The sequence below is a fragment of the Phocoena sinus genome, chromosome 8 (assembly GCF_008692025.1).
Source record: "Phocoena sinus isolate mPhoSin1 chromosome 8, mPhoSin1.pri, whole genome shotgun sequence".
Lineage (NCBI taxonomy): Eukaryota > Metazoa > Chordata > Mammalia > Artiodactyla > Phocoenidae > Phocoena > Phocoena sinus.
In genome coordinates this window covers 78,831,687-78,849,035 of record NC_045770.1, presented here as the reverse complement: position 1 = coordinate 78,849,035, position 17,349 = coordinate 78,831,687, and the positions used below count along the sequence as shown (strand labels likewise).

General features: G+C 39.2%; 1 protein-coding gene across 1 annotated transcript in view; it reads right to left on the bottom strand.

The window, feature by feature from the left end:
* Positions 1-17,349, bottom strand: part of ANO3 (anoctamin 3) — a 440,374-nt gene that overhangs the window by 33,099 nt on the left and 389,926 nt on the right. The window contains 3 exon segments of the mRNA XM_032640382.1: positions 4,114-4,278; positions 4,809-4,949; positions 5,583-5,665. Coding sequence (XP_032496273.1) covers positions 4,114-4,278; positions 4,809-4,949; positions 5,583-5,665 — 389 coding nt within the window.

The following is a 17,349-nucleotide window of genomic DNA, read 5'->3' as shown; positions in this document are numbered from 1 at the left end:
AGAAGTGATCCTTAACTGAAATTTTCAAAGACGAAGAGATATTCTTCAAGGAGAGAAAAAGAGAAAAAAGGTCAATAGAGGAAGCACTGTGAACCAAGAGATGGGTGTGAAATAGCAGAATGCCAGGGACCAAGCACAAGTGGTTCTATAGGCTGGACTGCAGGGTGTGACAGGGAGGGGCAAGACACAAACTCCAACAAGGGGAGAAGGGCAAACTGGCTTTAAATAACGGAGACCCTCCCATGCCATTGATGTCAGAGGCAATGGGAACCTGTTATACAGATCTGAGTACAAAATAAGATGATCAGATTTGTAATTTTGAAAGACCCTTGCAGCAGTGGTGTGAAAGGGAGATAGGAAGAGTGGAGAACAGAGACAGGAAGACTAACCAGTTAGAAGGCTGTGACAATAGCCTGAGCTAGAAATGACAAGCAGCTGAACTAAGGAAGCAGAAGTGAGGATGGGGAGCAGGGAACGGATAAGAGAGAAGCACAGTTCACAACAGTCACTGATAGGATGAAGGAGACGAAAGTAATGCATGAAGAATGGCAAGGTTTCTGGCTGTATACACTAAACATGAAAAGTTCAGTTTTAAAAAATTATTTGGCTGATTTAAGCTATTTTTCCATGCACTCATTTCATAGTTTCATGTATATGGCTTATAGCTGAAAAGCGTATTAGATTACTAGAATATTTTAACTGAGTCCAAATCCCTCGTTTGGGGAATACGGTAGCACAGGGATCACAAAGTCAAGCTATTAAGAAACACTTGTATGAGTACATTTGAAAAGTACATTTGGATGAGCTGTATATTTAGAGTTGTTCTGCAGATAACAGAAGATAGCATTTGGTGTTCTAGGTGAATCTTTTTGGTGGTATATTTTTTTAAAGAGTCTGATATTTTGATATTAATGATGTTAATCTATCCCTATCTGATTAAGCTCTTAAATTGATCCTGTGTGTTCAGGTGAGTCAGAAGGGCTGTTTAATAATCTGTGAAGTGCCTTAACATCCTGGGTGGGAAGGAAATGCATAAATTCAAAAGGACATTATTTTTTTTACACTGATTGAATCTGAGAAATATAACATTACTTTCACATTTGGTGAGTTGGCTGTGTAATTCACTACTTTTATGCTAAATCCATTTTAAAATCTTCTCCTGAGTTAGTTGCAAGGGCAAAGGAGAAGTTGTATGGTCTATTTCACTTCTAACAATCCCTGAATCTGAAAGCCAAAATGCTCAACAAGTAGAAATAAACATTTAGAAAGAGGAAAGTCAGCTCTGTTTTCTCCTGGGAACTATGGATGCTTATTTCATAGCACTAGGCACTTACATGGGCTTTTGTATTTAATGAAGTAGAGCTAGTGGGATTTTAAGGATCTCAAAGGATGGTTTCTATGATAAAAATAGTACTATCCTTACCTGTCTACAGAGGTCTTTGTTGTCTGTAAATGCAAGTACTTTGGAAGAAAGAATACACTAAGCCTCATCAAAAATATAAACTTAGTGAGAAGAAGTTGTATCTGAACCTGTAAGAGAGAGGAATGTATGTCGGAGGGTCAATTGTGATTCTAGGGAAGGGGTGATCACCGAGGATAGAAATTGGAGGGGAAGTAGAATCAGAGTTCAAGGGACTGGGAATTGAGAAGCACCTGGAATAATATAAAACTGGAGTCTGGTACATCAGTGAAAACTTCAGCCAGCCTGATAGAAAGTAATGGATTTTTATCAGGACACTAAGTTGAGGAACTGACGATTCAAACTGATGAAAGCCTGGGCAGTGTTCAGAGGGACAGGGGAGAGGGAGAGAGCATAAATGAGAACAGAAGGAACAGATGGGGGGAGAGAGAGAGAGAGAGAGAGAGAGTGTGAGTGTGTGTCCTGGGATGTTAGCCATTGATAATTGATAAGCCTGTTCCTTACTTGGTGAAAGACGAAATTTAAAAAATGACCCAAAGTTGCTACCTAGGTGGCTGCGGTTTTATGGGTAACTCATATATAAAGTAAAAATAAAGTACATTCCAATTGTAATTTGTTCCAAATTTTATATCATGGTAGAATGTTTTAAAAGTAAACGCTATTTTTTTCTGATTATAAATCAAAACCTACATATAGAGATAAATATTTGAATGAACAGAAAAAATATATATTAAATCAAATATTATCCTGAGATATAACCACTATTAACATTTTATTGTCACTCTTCAAAATGCAGGTGTGTTCCAATGGAAATCAAGTGAAATTGTATATCCTTCTTCCGTAACTGTATGCCATGTACTTAAATAATATTAAAATTTAAAATTCAACCAACTTACTAAGGATAAGAAATTGGATCAGTTTAAAATCAGACTAGCTGATTGCTAGTATTACCTAGAAATGAATACATTAACCACTTAGCTTCCTTTTCCTTAGATAATGAGATCAACCACAATAACCTCTGTCCACTGGAAAACCGCCACAATACACTGGTTTTGTTAGAAACAGTTTCTTTCCCTATCTGCCAGAATAGTTAATATAAAAACCATAAATATAAAACTCTACAATGTCCTTGCTGTGAATGGTTCCTCCTTCAATGTGGTGACTTTGTGCAATGCACAACATATACTTCCTTATATAGGCTACCACACAAGCCTCTCAATCCTAGCACTGGCTTTTTTCAATGTTTATTGTTCACTTTATGAGTCAAAAGCATAAATTAAAATACTGTATGGCTTATTTGGAGATACAGTAAGCAACGTTCTTCTTCTGCAAATTAACCCAACCCTGAAGAAAGGAGTCTCCAGTAGAAAATATTAACTATTGTCCTTGCATTAATATTTACCCATTTCTCAGTGACTATTTATTTTCTCTTAAGAACATCTCTGATAATTTTAAAGTTAAATAGTAAAGGGTTCCAGTTCCCTCCCGACTAACCATGTAGCGTCAGTATCAATCCACGTTTGGAACCAAATGCGTATTACCTGTTTATGTTATCAATATCATTGTTTGTGTATTGGTCAGCCCTCTATATGAATTATCTCACCGTGTAAATATATAAGCACTAACACTTACTATATGTATAATCCGGGACGAGTTATTTAAGCTCTCTGAATTTCAGTTTCCTCATTTACTAAATGGAGAAAATATTGACCTTGTGATGGTATTGAAAGAGTTAAAGGAAAGATATTATTCTAAATGTGCCAGTAAGTGCCTCCTGTCTTCAGAAAATGGGGCCCCATCCACAGATCTTGCTGAAGAGGTAGACCTAAGCATAATATTGTCCTCGCAGCCATAGACATTTGGTTCATAAGTCACCTGGTATATGTGAAGTTGAACCAATCAGATGCTCTCTCTGAGAAACTAGCACATTGAAACACTGGATGATCTAAGTTAAATAAACTACAGAAATTGACCAACATGGTCATGAACTTAGAGCCAATGAAAATAACAAAAGCATAGCAATGCAACAGTATACCAGACTCTGAAAGGGAGGCCATGGGGAGGCAGATAGTCTCTTCCTGATAGAATGGAGCAGATATGCAAATAGAATCATTGGGAAAAGAGGTAGAAAGAAAGGAAAAGAGAAAGAGAGAGGGAAAGAAGATAGAGGGAGAGAAAAACAGGAAGAGGGAGGGAGGGAAGGAAGGAAAAAAAAACTTAGTCCCAGAGGAATAAAAATGGAGTAGCCGTCTGACTGTTTTCCATTTCACATGAGGTCTTGGAGATAACAAGGCTACACTTTCAAACAGAATTTCCTATATCTTTCCAATAAATTCTCCTCTGAGGTTGAGTTTGTTGGAATGGCTTTCTAATCCAAACAATCCCTTATCTGAATGAAAAGAGCATAGCAGCATTTCTAGCACACACTAGATACTCGAGTGGAAGTTGTCGCTAAACTAAACTATAAACTCAAAGAGCAAGGAAGGCGATACGACTGTCGATTTTAATTTTTTTAAATTCCATCATGTAAACCACATAAATGAAATATTTTCTGTTGAGCCAAATTGTCTTTGCCAGAAATGATACTAGGTCTTATTTTGGCTGCCTGTAAGTCCAATCCAAGTATAAAGGAAACACAGTCCTCTCCTTTACCCACCGCTTGTACACCTATTGAAAAATTTGTAAACACTTACAAGATTCAGTGCCATAATGATCACAAAATTGATACAGACTGCAGCAGCAGAAGTTGCAAACTGCCAGTGTTGTTTGATGAAATTCCACTTGAATGATGCAAACTGTTCCATGACAATCAGGCGATACACCACGACTGCAAACACTGCAGTGATCACCAGAGAAATCTACAATATGGGAGACCAGAGGAGACATCCACACTGTGCATTGTTAACAAAACAAAAGCAACACCATGGATCCAATACACTGACCCCAAAAGCTAAAGAAATGTACTTTTCCAAGAAAGCATATGTAAATTTAAAATTTCCTTTATGGAACTAACTTTCATTAGAGTCCAAATAAATGGTATAAGATTCAGTTGTTTCAGTGGGATATGCTGTTCAAATCTCCACTTTCACATGAATGCTTGGTTTTAAAACAAAATATCTAATTTTAGGATGATCATGTAATTTCCATTTTATCTTAGATGATCTTTGTTTCTCCCAAAGAGTGTTTTATTTAGGGATATGCACAAACTCCTTTTGTAATTATTCTGTGACCTGCTGTGATTTTTATTTTGTTTAATAGTATGTATGTACTACCAAGGTACTGAACAGGATAGTTTCTTACAGCCTCGGGGTCAAAAAATGAGTTGGTATCCTAGAACGTCTTTCTAAACCTGGAATCCCACATTCTGAGATTTATGATTATACTTTACCATGAAGAATATTCCTGAGATAGAAACAAGAAGCCGAGTGACTTTGTCTGAGGAAGGCTGATGAGGCTCAGGTTTTCCGCTGATGGGATTCACTCTCTCCATCTTGTAATACTTTGCTTCAAACTGGGGACGAAGTGTTTCCTATGAGAAAAACTAAAGTTAACTAAATATCTGCCACAAATTTTTAAAAAATCCAATATTTAATAAATTTCTGGAATTTGACCTATTTTTATATCAAGTCTTGGCAAAGAAGCAAATTGTAAAAAATTAGATGAAAGTTATTTTAGGGTTTATTTAACCCTACACTATATTTTAATTAGCACAGTTTTCCACTAATGCAATTTAAGGAAACATCATAGAAGTGCTTTGAAAAAATTACACATTTCATCATTGATCTTTACTGTCTTCATAAAATAAGAATCTTGTTAGTAAAAAAAAGTCAAGTAAAAATTGAATGGTGGGGCTTCCCTGGTGGCGCAGTGGTTGAGAGTCCGCCTGCCGATGCAGGGGACACGGGTTCGTGCCCCGGTCCGGGAGGATCCCACATGCCGCGGAGCGGCTGGGCCCGTGGGCCATGGCCGTTGAGCCTGCGCGTCCGGAGCCTGTGCTCCGCAACGGGAGAGGCCACAACGGTGAGAGGCCCGCGTACCACAAAAAAAAAAAAAAATTGAATGGTGTTTAGCTGCTTCCTGCTTGGACATTAAGGACAGTGAATGATTTTCTGTACCATATGTTATTCCAGTTTCCTTATCTCCTGGTTTCTTAACATCTTACCTCCTCTTCTTCCCATTCAATAAGGTCCCAAGTATAGGTCAGTGTACTTCTTCTCCTTTTCCAAAACTCCAGGAAGACTGTGGCTATAAATAATAATAATAATATTATTATCACAATTCTTTACCTGACCATATCCCACTCTGTCATCATTGTCTTTCTTCTTGTATTGATGCATTCACATCCTATTATTAAATAATTAAAATTAACTACATTTGTATTAAATTTATACAGCTGGAATGTTTTCTCCCTTACCCTCTTCTCCCTATCTGTGCAACTGCTATCAGCATGCACTCCTGATGGAGAGTGATTTTTTAAAATAAATTTATTTATTTAATTTATTTATTTTTGCTGCATGGGGTCTTCGTTGCTGCATGCAGGCTTTCTCTAGTTGTGGCGAGCGGGGGTTATTCTTCGTTGCAGTACGCGTGCTTCTCATTTCGGTGGCTTCTCTTGTTGTGAAGCACAGGCCCTAGAGCGCGGGCTTCAGTAGTTGTGGCACAAGGGCTCAGTAGTTGTGGCTCGTGGGCTCTAGAGCTAAGGCTCAGTAGTTGTGGCACATGGGCTTAGCTTCTCCATGGCATGTGGGATCTTCCCAGACCAGGGCTCAAAACCGTGTCCCCTGCATTGTCAGGCGGATTATTAACCACTGCGCCACCAGGGAAGTCCAAGAGTGATTCTTTTTATTGGAATAAATAAGCAGATATTTTTGTTACAATAGCATGATCTTGATCTTGTGAAACTGGGTTGGAGATGAAGCTGGAGATAAGAGGCCTTCAGTGGAAAAAGGAACTGTGTTGTCAGGGGAAAGCAGGGCTTCATGTGCATCAATGGAGGTAGAGAGTATTTTGGAAAATCTGAAGATGATACCCCATAATTCTGTTCCTTAGCAACTACGCACTGTATTTATTTTTTCACTCCTACCTCTCTGACTATAATGACATACTTTTCTCATCGTTACAAAAATTTCAAAGATGCACATGCTGCATCCATCCCTTGTACTTCCATTTCTCATGTCCATTTCCAGTGGCTTTCCTCTGTGATCTAAAGTCAATGGCACAGAGTAACAGAATCACAGGGTCAAGCATGTAAGAGAGGTAAGATTCTGTATGTAGTTTGCTCCAAGTTATTTTAAATTCACAGAAAGCAAGGCCCAGAGTCACTGACATACATCACTGACCTTGTCCAGAAATCTGCCAAAGCATCCACAACACTTTATTACACTTTTTTCTGTACCTGCTTTTCCCCACACTTGAAGGTAAGTTTCTTGAGGCCCTTTTTTCCTTAGTGTTTTTAGTGCTTGGCACACTGAAAATGCTCAATAAAAGTTTGTTAAATTGAACTGAATTACTGAATCGAATTCAGTGATTGTGACTAACCCCTGGGGGAGTGTTTTTTGTATTATTCTAGAGGTTTTCAAATTATGCTCTGTGGAATTTCACTAAAGACATTGGAAGAAAGAGAGAATCCCCCTTTTTAATATATATATTGAGCAATCATGTTCAATTTTATTTGGAAAAATAATTATTGTTTAAAAAGTTTTAAAAACTACTTCACTGTACTTCCAGGTGGGGGAGTGGCTAATGAGAGGGGCAACACAGGCAAGTGGTCAATTCCGAACACAAATGAAGTTAAGTATGTCTGAATATGGAGCCCAAAAAAGAATTCCAAGTATTGTTTTCATCAGAAGAGATAAAAATTTAGAGCTTTCTCAAAAGGAAACCCATCTGAAATGAGAGTATATCAGAGCAACCTCTCTGCCATAGCCAATTTGTACAACACCCAAGAACTACTAAAGAATCCCCCATTCCCTAGATTTGTTTTCAGCAACATCTGCAAGCGTAATGTGCTTTCCCCACGTGGTATTGCAACATCACCGTACATGAGTTAGAAATAGAAACCTCACTAAACAGGATCTACAATTAATAGAAGGACCATGAATGTGGGACATTTTAAATTTCCCTGCCTAGGGTAAGTTACTGATTTTCTGGTTAACGCCTTACAGCAATACAATTAGTAGAGTTTTTTGCATGAGTATCTAGTAGACTATTGATTAGTGGACTAATCAATATAAAGAGCCTATACATATGTGTGAAACAGCAGATTTTGAATATTTGGGCTGAACTGTACTTGACACAGCCTCAACTGGTTAGTTGTAGAACCGGCTAGTCAAGACCTACTTGTATTGTTAAATTTCCTCTTTGTCTAAGGACATGGAATCTCTCTCTAACTTTACTTCCAATTTCCCTCTCCTTCTCTCTCTCTAAAAACACTAAGTAAGAAATAAGATAACAAGCATCTGAGTTCTAAGAACATGGGAAAGTCAGCATTTGAACTATAATCACTGAAAATCTTCACCAATTTCTGAAATCAGACTTCATATTTTTCCCCCTAAGCAATTTCATTTAGAAAGAAGAAGCTACACATAAATAGCACTGTGCTATATTAAAATAGGAGAACTCTCACTACAGTCTTGACCAGAGCAGACTCTTAAATTTGATGTAATGTGTCTCTCTAAGCTAACTCTCCCTGTCAGTATGGTATTGGCATTTGTACATTAAATACGCATTCAGTAGCATTTGTTCACATTAACATGGATACTCTCAATTGATTTGCTAAAAAATTAGGTGTCTGCAAAAATAAGCTGTCAGCATTTTGCCATATATTTTTTATAAATACAATGTAATCTTTTTAAAGTTCTGGATTGATTTTTCTCAGGACTTTTCCTCATCTTGCCGTTCAACTATTTGATATACTTTCTTTACTTAACTCTGCTGAACATTTTCTGATTATAAATGTAACACCAACAAAAATAACTGGAACAACTCCTGTATTATTCACTTCGGAAATACAGGAGTCTAGGAGGGCCTGCCATTTACTAGGCTTTCAATAAATGTATGCTGAATGAGTGAATTAAACTGTAAAGAACAGAAGTCACCTACAATTCCACCATTCATAAATAGTCACTGTTGCAATTTAGGTAATCCCATCCAAAGTATTTTTCTTAAGAAGTATACTTAGGACTGATATATCTCTGATACTCAGAGATATAGCCATATAGGCTGTTCATTTATGACAGAAAAAAGAAAAAACTGATTCATAACTGAACCCTCTAAGGGTGTCATACTCCTCACAGGCTGGCCCTTCTTCCCTAGGAAACCTTCACCAGGATGAAGTATATGTAGAGTTAACCCCTGGAACAGCGCTGGCCTCCAGGAAACTGCTCCAGAACTAAAGTCTATATCCATTCTGATTGGCCAGTGCAGAGCCTTAAAACCTCTTAAATATTTGCTCACTTTATAAGCATCCCCCTAGAACTGGATACTTAGAACTGTACTTAGCACCATAGATGAATGATGACAACAATATAAGAAATTACTAACTTACTTTTATAATAAATACAATTTATCTTCTTGATCAAGTTATAATGATCCTCAAAAGACCATCTAGGAATGGCAATGTGGTGCTGGAGAAAGAGCATGGCATGGGGTAAAAATGTTCTGTGTTTGAGAGTTGCCTATATTCTTTTCTAATTGTGTGACCTTCGACAAATGACTAAACAATGATAAGCCTTTGTTTTCACAACTTAAAAACAAGAATAGAAAAATTGTCTTTATGGCAGTGTTGTACAAATTAACTGAGGTATAATTTGTAAGTGGTCTAAGCTTAATTCATTTTAAGAGTATAATAAATTATAATAACCCATTTTTTTCAACATTCTGTTTGTTGTTATACATAGGGAACTTTGTAGACAAAGTTCTTGGCTTACATTGTATAAAGATACTGTATATTTTTCTGCACGAAATATGGGCTATTGTCAATTATTTATATTTTGATTGTTTCACTTTTATAAAAATTCAGTCATAATTGTCATAACACCTTCCATCTTTTGCTGGTGACACAGCAAATAGCTTATATTGTCCTTTTTCTTCTTTTGTATTTAAGATGGCAAAGCTGCTTCTAGAGTAAATAATTCAATTCGAAATTATTTTTTGAGAGCACAATGCTTGGCTATTCTTAGAGAGAGCATACAAAAAAATGAAAATGAGTTGCATCATAGGCCCACAGAGGAAGAAGAGAACTAGCATTTACTGAGCACTTTCAAGATCCCAGACTTTGTGCTAGATGTCTTTAATTGACTCCTATTATTTCCACAACAACCCAGGTGAAATAAAGATTATTAGTCTCCTTCAGTAGAGAAGCAAATCGAAACTCTTAGAGGTTAAGTTACCTGAGGAAGTCCCTTGGCTGAAATTCACACCCAGATCCAAACACTGACCTTTCTCTATGCCAAAGGAAAAATTATTTTTAAACATGGTTTGGGAAAGAACTTTTTGAGCTACATAATTTGCAACATCCTTCTGGGAAGAAATTAGCTTTATAGACAAAAGGTTTAAACAAATTTGTAATAGACCTAAATGAGACTGAGAACTTCTGGGAGGTTAGCTGCTCAAACACCAAGCGGTCCATCAATCAGAAGTCTACAGTCTTTTGGGGGGACTTTCAAGATTGCAGAGGAGTAAGATATGGAGATCACCTTCCTCCCCACAAATACATCAAAAATACCTCTACATGTGGAACAACTCCTAGAGACACCTACTGAACACTACCAGAAGACCTCACGATTCCCAAAAGGCAAAAAAATCCCCATGTACCTGGGTAGGGCAAAACAAAAAAGAAAAAACAGAGACAAATGAATAGGGATGGGACCTGCACCTCTGGGAGGGAGCTGTGAAGGAGGAAAAATTTCCACACACTAGGAAGCCCCTTCACTGGCAGAGACGGTGGATGGCAGGGGGGAAGCTTTGGAGCCATGGAGGAGAGTGCAGGAACAGGGGTGCAGAGGGCAAAGTGGAGAGATTCCCACACAGAGGATTGGTGCCAACCAGCACTCACCAACCTGAGATGCTTGTCTGCTCACCTGCTCGGGGGGTGGTGGGGGCTGGGAGCTGAGGCTTGGGCTTCGGAGGTCAGATCCCAGGGAGAGGACTGGGGTTGGCTGCATGAACACAGCCTGATGGGGGCTAGTGCACCACAGCTAGCCAGGAAGGAGTCCAGGGAAAAGTCTGGAACTGCCTAAGAGGCAAGAGACCATTGTTTTGGGGTGCGCGAGGAGAGGGGATTCCTCTCCAGTGTGCCCACAGAGGGCAGAGCACTGCCTAAATGAGCTCCGGAGACAGGCACGAGCTGCGGCTATCAGACTGGGCCCCAGAGACAGGCATGAAATGCTAACGCTGCTGCTACAGCCACCAAGAATCCTGTGTGCAAGCAAGGGAACTATCCACACACACACACACACACACCCCAGGAGCCTGTGCAGCCCGCGACTGCCAGGGTCCCGTGACCAGGGACAAGTTCCCTGGGAGAACACACAGTGCACTTCAGGCTGTTGCAATGTCACATAGGTCTCTGCGACCTCAGGCACACCTGGCATTCCAATTATAACTACCGTACCCCTCCCTGCCCCCAGCCTGAATGAGCAAGAGCCCCCTAATCAGCTGCTGCTTTAACCCTATTCTGTCTGTGTGGGAACAGAAGCCTGAGGGCAACCCACATGCAAAGAGGGGTTGAAACAAAAGCTGAACCTCAGGAGCTGTGCAAACAAAGAAGAGAAAGGGAAATTTCTCCGTGCAGCCTCAGAAGCAGCCAATTAAATCCCCACAATCAAATTGATGTACCCTGCATTTGTGAAGAGACAACGAATCATCCCAAAATTGAGGCGGTGGACTTTGGGAGCAACTGTAGATGTGGAGTTTGCTGTCTGCAACTGATTTGTTTCTGATTTTTATGTTTATCTTAGTTTAGTTTTTAGGTCTTGTTATCATTGGTGGATTTGTTTATTGGCTTTGTTGCTCTCTTCTTTTTTCTTTTATTATTATTTTTGTTTTTATTTTAATAAGTTTTAAAATTTATTATTATTCTTTTTTCCTTCTTTTTTTCTCCCTTTTCTTCTGAGCCGCATGGCTGATGGGGTCTAAGTGCTCCAGCCTGGTGTCAGGATGGAGCCTCTGAGGTGGGAGAGCTGAGTTCAGGACATTGGACCACCAGAGACTTCCTGGCCCAACATACTATCAATCAGCGAGAGCTCTCCCAGATATCTCCACATCAACGTGAAGACCCAGCTCCATGCAATGGCCAGCAAGCTCCAGTGCTGGATGCCCCATGCCAAACTACTAATAAGACAGGAACACAACCCCACCCATTAGCAGATAGGCTGCCTAAAATCATACTAAGTTCACAGACACCCCAAAACAAACAACCAGATGAGGCCCTGCCCACCAGAAAGACAAGATCCAGCCACACTCACCAGAACAGAGGCACCAGTCCCCTCTACCAGGAAGCCTAAACAAGCCACTGAACCAACCTCACCCACTGGGAGCATATACAAAAAACAATGGGAACTATGAAACTGCAGCCTGCAAAAAGGAGACCCCAAGCACAGTAAGTTAAATAAAATGAGAAGACAGAGAAATATGCAGCAGGTGAAGAAGCAAGGTAAAAACCCACCAGATCAAACAAACGAAGAGGAAATAGGCAGTCTACCTGAAAAAGAATTCAGAGGAATGAGAGTAAAGATGATCCAAAATCTTGGAAATAGAATAGAGGAAACACAAGAAACATTTAACAAGGACCTAGAAGAACTAAAGAGCAAACAAACAATGATGAACAACACAAAAAATGAAATTAAAATACTCTAGAAGGAATCAATAGCAGAATAATTGAGGCAGAAGAATGGATAAGTGAACTAGAAGATAAAATAGTGGAAATAACTACCACAGAGCAGAATAAAGAAAAAAGAATGAAAAGAATTGAGGACAGTGTCAGAGACCTCTGGGACAACATTAAACACATCAACATTCGAATTATAGGGGTCCCAGAAGAAGAAGAGAAAAAGAAAGGGTCTGAGAAAATATTTGAAGAGATTATAGTTGAAAACTGCCCTAACATGGGAAAGGAAATAGTCAATCAAGTCCAGGAAGCGCAGAGAGTCCCATACACGATAAGCCCAAGGAGAAGCATGTCAAGACACATATTAATCAAACTATCAAAAATTAAATACAAAGAAAAAATATTAAACGCAGCAAGGGAAAAGCAACAAATAACATACAAGGGAATCCCCATAAGGTTAACAGCTGATCTTTCAGCAGAAACTCTGCAAGCCAGAAGGGAGTGGCAGGACATATTTAAAGTGATGAAAGGGAAAAACCTACAACCTACTCTACTCAGCAAGTATGTCATTCAGATTTGATGGAGAAACTAAAACCTTTACAGACAAGCAAAAGTTAAGAGAATTCAGCACCACCAAACAGTTTTACAACAAATGCTAAAGAAACTTCTCTAGGCAGGATACACAAGAGAAGGGAAAGACTTACAAAAACAAATGGAAAACAATTAAGAAAATGGTAATAGGAACATACAAATCAATAATTACCCTAAATGTAAACGGATTAAATGTTCCAACCATAAGACATAGACTGGCTGAAGAGATACAAAAACAAGACCCACATATATGCTGTCTACAAGAGACACACTTCAGACATAGGGACACATACAGACTGAAAGTGAAGACATGGGAAAAGATATTCCATGCAAATGTAAATCAAAAGAAAGCTGAAGTAGCAATTTTCATACCAGACAAAATAGACTTTAAAATAAAGACTATCACAAGAGACAAATTAGGACACTACATAGGGATTGATCAAGGGATCAATCCAAGAAGATATAACAATTGTAAATATTTATGCACCCAACATAGGAGCACCTCAATATATAAGGCAAATGCTAATAACCATGAAAAGGGAAATCAACAGTAACACAATCATAGTAGGGGACTTTAACACCCCATTTTCACCAATGGACAGATCATCCAAAATGAAAATAAATAAGGAAACACAAGCTTTAAATGACATATTAGACAAGATGGACTTAATGGGTATTTATAAGACATTTCACCCAAAAATGAAAGAATACACATTCTTCTCAAGTCTAATGGAACATTCTTCAGGATACATCATATCCTGGATCACAAATCAAGCCTTGGTAACTTTAAGAAAATTGAAATCATGTCAAGTACCTTTCCCGACCACAACGCTATAAGACTAGATATCAATTACAGGAAAAGATCTGTAAAAAATACAAACACATGGAGGCTAAACAATACACCACTAAATAAGCAAGAGATCACTGAAGAAATCAAAGAGGAAATCAAAAAATACCTAGAAAAATATGACAAAGTAAACACAATGACCCAAAACCGATGGGGTGCAGCAAAAGCAGTTCTAAGAGGGAAGTTTATAGCAATACAATCCTACCTCAAGAAACAAGAAAAATCTCAAATAAATAACCTAACCTCACACCTAAAGCAATTAGAGAAAGAAGAACAAAAAGCCCCCAAAGTTCACAGAAGGAAAGAAATCATAAAGATCAGATCAGAAATAAATGAAAAAGAAATGAAGGAAGCCATAGCAAAAATCAATACAACTTACAGCTGGTTCTTTGAGAAGATAAACAAATTGATAAACCATGAGCTGGACTCATCAAGAAAAAAAGGGAGAAGATGCAAATCAACAGAGTTAGAAATGAAAAAGGAGCAGTAACAACTGACACTGCAGAAATATGAAGGATCTTGAGAGATTACTACAAGTAACTATATGCCAATAAAATGGACAACCTGGAAGAGATGGACAAATTCTTAGAAAAGCACAACCTTCTGAGACTGAAACAAGAAGATACAGAAAACATAAACAGACCAATCACAAGCACTGCAATTGAAACTGTGTTGAAAAATCTTCCAGCAAACAAAAGCTCAGGACCAGATGGCTTCACAGAAGAATTCTATTAAACATTCAGAGAAGAGCTAACACCTATCCTTCTCAAACTCTTCCAAAGTATAGCAGAGGAAGGAACACTCCCAAACTCATTCTATAAGGCCACCATCACCATGATAACAAAACCAGACAAAGATGTTACAAAAGATGAAAACTGGCCGAGCTGAGGTGTCGGGGCAGGCGTTTCTCATGGGGAGCGCTGGTCTGAAACGCCGGATTGGAGGCCTCTGCGAGCGGCACCCTGTGGGCCAGTGGAGCTAGACTAAGCACCACGCGGAAAAAAGCAGCGTTCGGCAGCTTCTTTGGTGACCAGCTACGTCGTTTGGCAGCAGCCTCAAGTGCTCACAACTGCACAGAGCAAGGAGCATGCTGAACAGGGATGTTCCAGTTTAAAAAGACAGAGCTTCAAACAAAGGCCCCGTGTAGCAGGTGCCCAGTATCTGTGTGTTGAGTGAATGCGTGAATGAGGGCTGCCTGCTTCGTGAAGAGCGACCAGTTTCTGTTAAACCGCACACTTTCAAGTTACCCTCCTGCATTCTGCTTCTCATACACGTAAATATCTGGAGCTGCCAAGCTTTATCTTTTAAAGTCAAGAAAGAAATTTCCGGGGGGGACCTTGAAGATGGCGGAAGAGTAAGACGCGGAGATCGCCTTCCTCCCCACGGATACACCAGAAATACATCCACACGTGGAACAACTCCTACAGAACTCCTACTGAAGGCTGGCAGAAGACCTCAGACCTCCCAAAAGCCGTGTGGATGAAAGGCTCTTGGTGCTCCAGCCAGGAGTCAGGGCTCTGCCTCTGAGGTAGGAGAGCCAACTTCAGGTCACTGGTCAACAAGAGACCTCCCAGCTCCACATAATATTAAACAGCGGAAATCTCCCAGAGACCTCCATCTTAACACCAGCACCCAGCTTCACTCAACGACCAGCAAGCCACAGTGCTGGACAACCTATGCCAAACAACTAGCAAAACAGGAACACAACCCCACCCATTAGCAGAGAGGCTGCCTAAAATCATAATAAGGCCACAGACACCCCAAAACACACCACCAGACGTGAACCTGCCCACTAGAGAGACAAGATCCAGCCTCATCCAGCACAACACAGGCACTAGTCCCCTCCACCAGGAAGCCTACACAACCCACTGAAACAACCTTAGCCACTGGAGACAGACATCAAAAACAACGGGAACTACGAACCTGCAGCCTGCAAAAAGGAGACCCCAAACACAGTAAGATAAGCAAAATGAGAAGACAGAAAAACACACAGCAGATGAAGGAGCAAGATAAAAACCCACCAGACCTAACAAATGAAGAGGAAATAGGCAATCTACCTGAAAAAGAATTCAGAATAATGATAGTAAGGATGATCCGAAATCTTGGAAGTAGAATGGACAAAATGCAAGAAACAGTTAACAAGGACCTACAAGAACTAAAGATGAAACAAGCAACGATGAACAATGCAATAAATGAAATTAAAATCACTCTAGATAGGATCAATAGCAGAATAACTGAGGCAGAAGAACGGATAAGTGACCTGGAAGATAAAGTAGTGGAAATAACTACTGCAGAGCAGAATAAAGAAAAAAGAATGAAAAGAACTGAGGACAGTCTCAGAGACCTCTGGGACAACATGAAACGCACCAACATTCGAATTATAGGGGTTCCAGAAGAAGAAGAAAGAAAGAAAGGGACTGAGAAAATATTTGAAGAGATTATAGTTGAAAACTTCCCTAATATGGGAAAGGAAATAGTTAATCAAGTCCAGGAAGCACAGAGGGTCCCATACAGGATAAATACAAGGAGAAACACGCCAAGACACATATTAATCAAACTGTCAAAAATTAAATACAAAGAAAGCATATTAAAAGCAGCAAGGGAAAAACAACAAATAACACACAAGGGAATCCCCATAAGGTTAACAGCGGACCTCTCAGCAGAAACCCTACAAGCCAGAAGGGAGTGGCAGGACATACTGAAAGTGATGAAGGAGAATAGCCTGAAACCAAGACTACTCTACCCAGCAAGGATCTCATTCACATTTGATGGAGAAATTAAAACCTTTACAGACAAGCAAAAGCTGAGAGAGTTCAGCACCACCAAACCAGCTTTACAACAAATGCTAAAGGAACTTCTCTAGACACGAAACACAAGAGAAGGAAATGACCTATAGTAGCGAACCCAAAACAATATATAAAATGGAAATAGGAACATACGTATCAATAATTACCTTAAATGTAAATGGACTAAATGCTCCCACCAAAAGACACAGATTGGCTGAATGGATACAAAAACAAGACCCTTATATATGCTGTCTACAAGAGACCCACTTCAGAACTAGAGACACATACAGACTGAAAGTAAGGGGATGGAAAAAGATATTCCATGCAAATGGAAACCAAAAGAAAGCTGGAGTAGCAATTCTCATATCAGACAAAATAGACTTTAAAATAAGGACTATTAAAAGGGACAAAGAAGGACACTACATAATGATCAAGGGATCGATCCAAGAAGAAGATATAACAATTGTAAATATTTATGCACCCAACATAGGAGCACCTCAATACATAAGGCAAATACTAACAACCATAAAAGGGGAGATCAACAGTAACACATTCATAGTAGGGGACTTTAACACCCCACTTTCACCCATGGACAGATCATCCAAAATGAAAATAAATAAGGAAACACAAGCTTTAAATGATACATTAAACAAGATGGACTTAATTGATATTTATAGGACACTCCATCCAAAAACAACAGAATACACATTTTACTCAAGTGCTCATGGAACATTCTCCAGGATAGATCATATCTTGGGTCACAAATCAAGCCTTGGTAAATTTAAGAAAACTGAAATTGTATCAAGTATCTTTTCTGACCACAACGCCATGAGACTAGATATCAATTACAGGAAAAGATCGTAAAAAATACAAACAC